General features: G+C 40.7%; 1 protein-coding gene across 1 annotated transcript; it reads right to left on the bottom strand.

The window, feature by feature from the left end:
- Positions 1–8,978: 8,978 nt before the first annotated feature.
- On the bottom strand, positions 8,979–9,496 carry LOC122910718 (40S ribosomal protein S16-like). Its single transcript, XM_044255335.1, has one exon. The coding sequence runs from the start codon at positions 9,468–9,470 to the stop codon at positions 9,030–9,032; it is 441 nt and encodes a 146-aa protein (XP_044111270.1). The 5' UTR covers positions 9,471–9,496; the 3' UTR covers positions 8,979–9,029.

Raw genomic sequence — 9,496 nt, 5'->3', positions numbered from 1 at the left:
AATTCATATTTGAGTGAAACCATACATTTGTCTTTCTCTGACTGACTGATTTCACTTAGTTTGATATCCCCTAGATCCATCCATGTTGTTGCAAGTGGCAAGATTATATTCTCTATTTATGGCTGAGCAATATCCCATTATGTATGTATACCACATTTTCTTTATCCATTCATCTGTTGATTTTAGTGTCCTAGACTTTCTAAATACTGAGTTTGTCTTCACATAAGTTCATCTTTTATTCCTAATCTTATCAAAGTATAGTTGATTATGAAAACTGCACATATCTGATATATATATGTTGGTAAGTTTTCACATATGCATTCACCTGTGGTATCATGACTACAGTCAAGGTAACAAACACATCTGTCACCTCCCAAAGTTTCCTTGTATTATTCTGAGTAGTTGTGTGTGTGTGTGTGTGTGTGTGTATGGTGAGAATACTCACAATTTATCCTCCTAACATATTTTAAAGTGTCCTATCCTGTATTATTAACTATACCCAGTATGTTATACACCAGATCTCTATAAATTACTCAACGTGCACAACAGAAAATTTACACCCATTGAGCAACAATTCCTTATTTCCTCTCTTCCCAGCCACTGACAACTAACATTCTATTCTCTGCTTTTGTGGGTTTAATGATTTTAGATACTTTATGTAAATGGAATCATGCAAGTACTTGTACTTCTATGTCTGCCTTATTTCACTTAGCATAATGTCCTCCAGGTTCATTCATGGTGCCAGAGATGACAGGATTTCTACACAGTATTTTAATGTATTTTAGCTTAATATTGGAATAATGATATTCTCCCAAATTGTATCTCTTATACTGCTATTACATTAGGAAAGCTTTGATTTTTTTTTGGTATTTATAAAGTATGTGCATTTTTGGGATTTCATTAATAATTTTAATTTTTTCTATAATATTTACATACTTTCTCCAAAAAATATTAATTTACAACACCTACTTACCTTTAGGTCTTTTTGTCTTGGTATGAAATCCCACAATACTGCTCAAATTTATAGTAAGAGTTGTGCTTCATTTCTTTCAAAAGTATAATCCTGGAGTTTTGTAATTTTATAAGATGTTCACCATAATTTAGGATATCTAAAAATATTTTTTATCAACTTAACTTGCATTTTTAAAATTCTTAGATATCTTACAGTGTCTTTTAGAGCGATAAGTGTTTTGTGATTAACAAGAAAAAATAATGTTAAATCTGTCTCCGTATTCCTTAATAAATTTCTTTTTAGAAAAGTTTTTATTTAAATTCCAGTTATTTAACATACAGTGTAATATTAGTTTTAGGTGTATTATTTAGTGATTCTAATATTTACTTTTTTTTAAAAATAAGTTCTACACCCAACAGGGGACTTGAACTCATGACTCCAAGGTCAAGAGTTGCATCCTTTATTGACTGAGAAAGCCAGGTACCTATGTTCCCTAATAAATTTCAATGTTTAATGTTAAGTGGGGAACGAGAGACCATACAATCTTTCAGAAGAAAATAGATAAATATAAATTTATATGAAGATATATAACCTTTGAGAGTAGTTCTCTCTGAATAAAAAGTCTAAAAATAAGAGAAATAAGAGAAGAAGTGATCAATAACTGGGCCATAATTTGAAAAAAAGTCTTAATGATAAATTGTGTCATGCAGAAAATTAGAATATAAAAATAAAAAATAATGAAATCTTGCCATTTGCAATGACATGGTTGGAACTGGAAGGTATTATGCTAAATGAAATAAGTCAGAGAAAGACAAATACAATTTCATTCATATGTTGAATTTAAGAAACAAAACAGATGAATATGGGGGAAGGGAAGAAAAAATAAATAACATGGAAACTGAGAGGGAAACAAGCCATAAGGCACTCTTAACTATACAGAACAAACTGAGGGTTGCTGTAGGGGAGGAGTGTAGGGAGATGGGGTAATTGGGTGACGGGGAATAAAGAGGGCACTTGAAGGAATGAGCACTGGATGTTATATGTAAGTAATGAATCATTAAATTCTACTCCTGAAACCAATACTACACTACATATCAACTAACTTGAATTTAAATAAAATTTTGGAAGAAAAAAATTATGACAATTTGAAAGAAGAAAAAAAGTCTACTATTTCAATTGTTGTTTATCAACACCTGGGAAATTACAGCTAAGGCAATTCAAGAAGAAAAAGACGTAAGGGATGTTAAATATGGAAAACACAACACCTTTCACTATGAAGATAATGGGTTGACTGGGGGTAGCGAGTTGGCAGCTGAAAACCTCTGAACTGAGTATGATTTTGGTAATGCATTTGATACAAAACACATATGTAAAACCCAGGAGCGATTTTAAAGTAACATTCCATGGCAAGAAAGTACATTTAATGTATTTAGCAATCATTGCTTCTATCTGATTCCAAAATGTTTTCATTTCCATGGGAGCTCTGAACTATTTTTGTAACTTTTCTGTAAATGTAACATTATTCAAAAACAAAAATCACAAAAAGAAAAAAAGGGCACAAGAGGAAAAAAACCCAGCAGTGTTTATATGTGCAGTTACATTTAGAAAATAGGTCACAGGGCCACCTGGGTGGCTCAGTCAGCTAAGCCTCCAACTCTTGATCTCAGCTCAGGTCTTGATCTCTGGTGGTGAGTTCAAGCACCCCCGCTGGCCTCCACACTGGGTGTGGAGCCTACATAGGAAAAAATAGGTCACAATCATTTCACATGTTAACACAAATATAAATCTCCTGAAATAGGAACTGGAAACTTGCAAATACACAGTAAATGAGAACGATGCCTTTGTTAAATTAGCTAAAATTTCTTGAGGACCTCCATGTGTCAAATACATATATTGTGTTTTTTATGCCTTAGCTTTCTTTATTATCATTACTATATTTTTATTTCACAAATGAATATGTGTTTGCAGTAACACAGTGATAACAATGGACAGGTTAGGTTTTCATTAAGCAATAGAGACAATAAAAAACCCTCCCAAGCATCATCTCTCTTAATTTAATCCTCATGTTAACCTTCTGAAGTGGGTACTACTATTCTCCTAACTTTACAAATGTGGAAGCTGAGGCACAGAACATTAAGGAACTTAACAGATCAGAAGATGTATGAATGGACTCGTATGCCCTAACTGTGTGGAATCCCGGGGAATGTTTCTTGTTTGAATGAATAAATGAAGATTTTCCAGATGAAAGAATACAGGGGCGTCTTGATAGAGGAGAACAGTGGTGTTTGTGATGGCTGCCAAAAAACTGAGAGGAGGAGAAATTGAGAGACAGAGGAATGGAGTTGTGTAAAATGCTTTAATTAAGTGGACTCTCACCGGCAACTTATCCCCATTTGTACCACCCAAAATTCATCTTCTGAGAGATTTGCCTGCCCCCCCTACCTGTTTTCCACAGCAGGCACCCTGATGGCATGGGGGCACCTCTAGTTCGGTGTGTCCTTTATTTCCTGGCAGATGGATATCCAAGGAAGGGCAGGGAAGTGGCGTCAGGTACCTGTTCTCTGAGAGGGTTTGGCTGAACTTCCTCTTCCTGGACAGTTGAGCTGTAGATGAGGCGAGGACATTGCATATATACTATTTATAGTTCCTTGGAGGTTGGATTCTGACAATTCTCATTAAGTTAATTGTGCTGTTATTACTCTGCTCTCTGAGAAACTTGTTTCCCATGGGTGAGGGAACCAAAATGAAAAAGAACTTCTCCTCTGCTGGGTTTGTCCTCTTGGGAACATCTTGGATGTCAGATATGTCTATGCCACCTCATGGACCCCCTAAGTCATGGTGTTCTTTTCTCCATGGGCCTGAGCATCATCGTTTTCTTTTTCAAACATTTCCTCAATATTTGACATGGAATTTCTTGGTCTATCAAAGACAGAAGCAGGTGTATTTTTCAAGAGTCCGTGAGTCCCAAGCATTTTGACTTGGGATTGTGAACAGGGATCTGAACCACACCCAACTCCCAACAAGTGTTGAGTAGTTACATGGAAGAAGAGTAGAGATGGGTCATTGTGTTTGGTGGAGGGTAATAAAAAAGCTCATTATTTGACTGCACATGTAGACTTTTCTTTGCAAAAGTCCCCCAGGTCCACTTACTTAGTTTTTTTTCTCCCCAATCTGGAGTAAACACGTTCATATCTTTAAGCTCACATGGCAGAATTTTTCTGGCTATACTCCCCAGGCAGGCTATTTAGAGCATTCTTTCCCAGAAGGATCATCTACTTTGGAAATATTAGTAGCTGACAGCAACTTAGAGCACAGGTTGGCAAACATTTTTGTGAAGGATTGGATACTAAATATTTGGAGGGGGGGTTGTAGGCTCTATGTTCTTTGTTGCAACCACTTCACTGCCACTATAGTGCATAAACATGTATAGACAGTATGTGCACAAGTGGGTGTGGCCGTCAGTATGAGTGTCCTGTGGCTGCTCTAACAATTCATCAAGAACTAGGTGAATTAAGACAATGGGCACCTACTTTGTTACAGTTCTGGAAGGCCAGAATTCTAAAATCCAGGTCTCAGTAGTGCTGTGCTATGTCCAGAAGCTCTAAGGGGAATTCTATTCCCTGCTTTTCCTGCTTTTGGAGACTCCAAACATTTCTGGGCTTTATGGGTGCATCGTTCCAATCGCCACCTCTGTAGTCATGTGGTCTCCTCATCTCTATGTACTTCTTGCCTTTGTGTCTCTTATAAGCACATCTGTCACTGGATACAGCATCCACCTAGATAATCCAGGGCGATTGTACCTCGAAATCCTTAATTATGTATTTAATTTAATTAATTTAATTATTTAAACAACTTTAAAAAAAGATTTTATTTATTTATTTCACAGACAGAGATCACAAGTAGGCAGAGAGACAGGCAGAGAGAGAAGGAAGCAGGCTCCCTGCTGAACAGAGAGCCCGATGCAGGTCTTGATCCCAGGACCCTGGGATCATGACCTGAGTCGAAAGCAGAGGCTTTAACCCACTGAACCATCCAGGAACCCCAAGACCTCTTTTCCAAATGAGGTCATTCACAGGTATTGGAGGTTGGGATGTGACATATCATTTTTGGGGCCACCATTCATACCACTACACTGTGTTCTAATAAAACATTTTTATAAAAAAAGGCTATTGATTGGATTTGGTGTATGGGCAGTGGTTTGCTTCTTCTCTTAGTAGATTTAGATATATAGAGCTGATAATCTTAGAGAACATTTTAAAATTAAAGAAAAGTTAAATATGGCTTATTTCATGCTAGTGGGGTTCACCTACTAGAAGGTCAGTGATGTCTACATCATTCAGGCTCTGAATGCTTTCTCCACACAGTGGCTTATTTAACTGTCAGACCCATGCAGCATCCTGACTCTCTTCCCAACAGAGCTACACCCCTATGCCAATGTACCCCATTAAAGTTAACATAAAGAACTTCACCTCTTAGCTCTTGGAGAGGACAGAGGGGAGACCAAGCCAGGAGCTGTCCTTTGGTTCTTGTACTGATGACTCCAACAGCTGACAGGCAATTCTCTTACTAAGATACTTGGGAGTAGCCCTTCTGGGCCACCAACCCTAGAGTAAAGAGCACAGATTTCCTGGGTTAAATTGTGGCAGCTTTGAACAGGGTATGGGAAGAGAGAGGAGGGGCTAGGCTGTGTAAGCCTGGTCACTTCTACCTAACTGGTAAGATGAGTCATTCTCCGTTCTGGGCAAGTAGGAGGCCAGAGAGTCATGAGTAAGAGACTTGCATGTGGTAATTTTGGCCCTGGCCTTGACCAGAAGGTGCCCAAGTGTGCCAGTGACTGCTCAATGCAAGGGTCTGAATCAGGAGTGAATTTGGCCATGCCTAGGTGCTCAGGAACGGGTTCCTCTTTGGTTTTTCCAGGCACCCCAGGTGAGCACTATTTTCTTGGGTGCCATCTGTAATATGCCAGCGGTTCTTGTCTTTGCTTTCTGATGCCTTAGCTTTTCTGAAGCTCAGAGGCAAACCAGTTTCTCCTCTATTTCTCCATGCGTTCATTTTAGCTCAGGGATGGCCCCATGCAGGGCAGGACGAGGATTAGGAGAGCAGTGTACTGGAGTTACAAAATGTAAACAGTGTCTCCTTGTGTCCTGGGAGCCCTACGCTAGCTCCCCTCTCACCCGCACACCAATTCTTCCGCGGTAGCAGATTTTTCGTTTTTGGCTTTCCTTGCAGTTCAGAGGTATCCCTGCAGGTGGAGCGCGCTCCTCTTCCTCTGGCGTCCTTCCGTTTCCTCCTGGTTCAGGAGCAGCATCTCCAGCGGCTGTCTTCTTCTGGGTGGAGGCGGGCCTCTTTCCCTGGTCGCTTTCCTTTTGTTTCCATCTTGTTTCAGGGGCACTCGATGTCCCCAGGCCTCTCGCCGGCTCACCCACACACCTTCACCTTTGTTTCTTTTCTTGGACTCCCCTCAGCATAGTGCTGCCCCATTCCCCTGCAGGGTCCTCTGGCTGGACACCTTGAGAGTTCCTCCAGCTCTCAGGTGACCTGGCTGGGCCTGTCCCCTCAGTGGTGCTGGACTCCTCGTGACTCTTCAGGATATGGCAAAGTCTGACCATCCCACCAAGTGTTGCTTCCCCTCCGCCGGACACGCGTATTTGCATTTGCACATTTGTGCTACATTCCCAAGGTGCTTACTCCCCAGAGACCTGGGCACGTTTCTCTACAAATTCCTCCGCAGATCTGCGTTTCCTACTTGGGTTCCCTGCGGCCCAACCTGGAGCTCTTTCCTCTGGGATTTCATTTCACTGGAGTATCTCAAACCAAAACTCTCCATTTCTGTGCTTCCCTCGCCACCTCAATCCTCTGTTCTTGACTCCCAACTTGGCTTTAGCTTATGTAGAAAATATCAGGAACCTTAATATCTCCACATTACTATGAATGCAGTATATCTGCTAAAAACACTAGCAATCGCAGATTATGTTACCCAAGAATTTGTCCCAGACAAAAATTATTTTTAATATTTATTTATTTATTTATTTTTTATTTTCAGCATAACAGTATTCATTATTTTTTTTCCAATTTATTTATTTTCAGAAAAACAGTATTCATTATTTTTTCACCACACCCAGTGCTCCATGCAAGACGTGCCCTCTATAATACCCACCACCTGGTACCCCAACCTCCCACCCCCCGCCACTTCAAACCCCTCAGATTGTTTTTCAGAGTCCATAGTCTCTCATGGTTCACCTCCCCTTCCAATTTACCAAAATTCCCTTCTCCTCTCTAACGCCCCTTGTCCTCCATGCTATTTGTTATGCTCCACAAATAAGTGAAACCATATGATAATTGACTCTCTCTGCTTGACTGATTTCACTCAGCATAATCTCTTCCAGTCCCGTCCATGTGGCTACAAAAGTTGGGTATTCATCCTTTCTGATGGAGGCATAATACTCCATAGTGTATATGGACCACATCTTCCTTATCCATTCGTCCGTTGAAGGGCATCTTGGTTCTTTCCATAGTTTGGCAACCGTGGCCATTGCTGCTATAAACATTGGGGTACAGATGGCCCTTCTTTTCACGACATCTGTATCTTTGGGGTAAATACCCAGGAGTGCAATTGCAGGGTCATAGGGAAGCTCTATTTTTAATTTCTTGAGGAATCTCCACACTGTTCTCCAAAGAGGCTGCACCAACTTGCATTCCCACCAACAGTGGAAGAGGGTTCCCCTTTCTCCACATCCTCTCCAACACATGTTGTTTCCTGTTTTGTTAATTTTGGCCATTCTAACTGGTGTAAGGTGATATCTCAATGTGGTTTTAATTTGAATCTCCCTGAGGGCTAATGATGATGAGCATTTTTTCATGTGTCTGATAGCCATTTGTATGTCTTTTTTTTCCAATTTATTTATTTTCAGAAAAACAGTATTCATTATTTTTTCAACACATCCAGTGCTCCATCCAAGCCGTGCCCTCTCTAATACCCACCACCTGGTACCCCAACCTCCCACCCCCCCGCCACTTCAAACCCCTCAGATTGTTTTTCAGAGTCCATAGTCTCTTATGGTTCACTTCCCCTTCCAATTTACCCAAATTCCCTTCTCCTCTCTAACGCCCCTTGTCCTCCATGCTATTGGTTATGCTCCACAAATAAGTGAAACCATATGATAATTGACTCTCTCTGCTTGACTTATTTCACTCAGCATAATCTCTTCCAGTCCCGTCCATATTGCTACAAAAGTTGGGTATTCATCCTTTCTGATGGAGGCATAATACTCCATAGTGTATATTGACCACATCTTCCTTATCCATTCATCCGTTGAAGGGCATCTTGGTTCTTTCCATAGTTTGGCAACCGTGGCCATTGCTGCTATAAACATTGGGGTACAGATGGCCCTTCTTTTCACAACATCTGTGTCCAGACAAAAATTTTTAAAAGATTTTATTTTTAGGACTTCTGGGTGGCTCATTTGGTTAAGCGTCTGCCTTCCGCTGAGATCATGACTCCAGGGTTCTGGGATGGAGTCCCAGAGTACCAGTCTGCTTTTCCCTTGACCCCTGCCCCCTGCTCGTGATCTCTCTCTCACGCTCTTGCTCTTTCTCTCCAATAAATAAAAAATAAAATCTTAAAAAGAGAATTGAATTTTAATTAATCTCTTTACCCAAGATGCAGCTTGCAGTCACAACCCCAAGATCAAGAGTTGTATGCTCTTCCAACTGAGCCAGCCAGACACCCCCTGGACATTTTACAGTATACTCTTACTATCCAACTTCTGAAATATGGATTTCAGTTTTAAGTATTCTAATTTAAACAGCTATTGCAGAATCAGGGCGACTTAGGCAAAAATAATGATGCTATTGCAATTAATGAAGTAGAGTACAGAGCCTCTGGAGAGAGAAGGGAATGTTATTCCTTACCAATAAATATTTAGACAGTAGCGAGGAATGAATCACTATAATATTATAAAATACATGATAAATTTATAGATTTTTAATTTTTCATTTTTTTAATGTAAAAAAAATTTTTTTTAAGTCCCGTAACAATTGTTTATTATAAAGATGAACCCTCATCCTCACGACAGGCTTATCGATAGGACTTCTGGTAGCGAGCACGGGCACCAGGACCACCAAACTTTTTGGATTCGCAGCGTCGGGGATCAGCTACCAACAGGGTCCGGTCATACTGGATGAGGATGTCTTTGATCTCCTTCTTGGAAGCCTCATCCACGTATTTCTGGTAATAGGCCACCAGGGCTTTGGAGATGGATTGGCGGATTGCATAAATCTGGGCCACGTGACCACCACCCTTCACTCGGACTCGGATGTCCACCCCAGCAAATCGTTCCTTGCCTAGAAGCAGAACAGGTTCCAGCAGCTTGTATTGTAGCCTGCGGGGTTCGATCATCTCCAGGGGCCGCCCATTCACCTTGATGAGGCCGTTGCCCCGTTTGCAGTGCGCCACGGCTGTGGCTGTCTTCTTGCGTCCGAAGACCTGCACGGACTGCAGAGGACCCTTGGACGGCATGGCTGGAACGTAGGCCAGAACTCCTC

Source organism: Neovison vison, chromosome 6, assembly GCF_020171115.1.
Source record: "Neovison vison isolate M4711 chromosome 6, ASM_NN_V1, whole genome shotgun sequence".
Taxonomy (NCBI): domain Eukaryota; kingdom Metazoa; phylum Chordata; class Mammalia; order Carnivora; family Mustelidae; genus Neogale; species Neogale vison.
The sequence above is the reverse complement of the archived record's forward strand: the minus strand, read 5'-3'. Positions and strand labels throughout refer to the sequence as shown.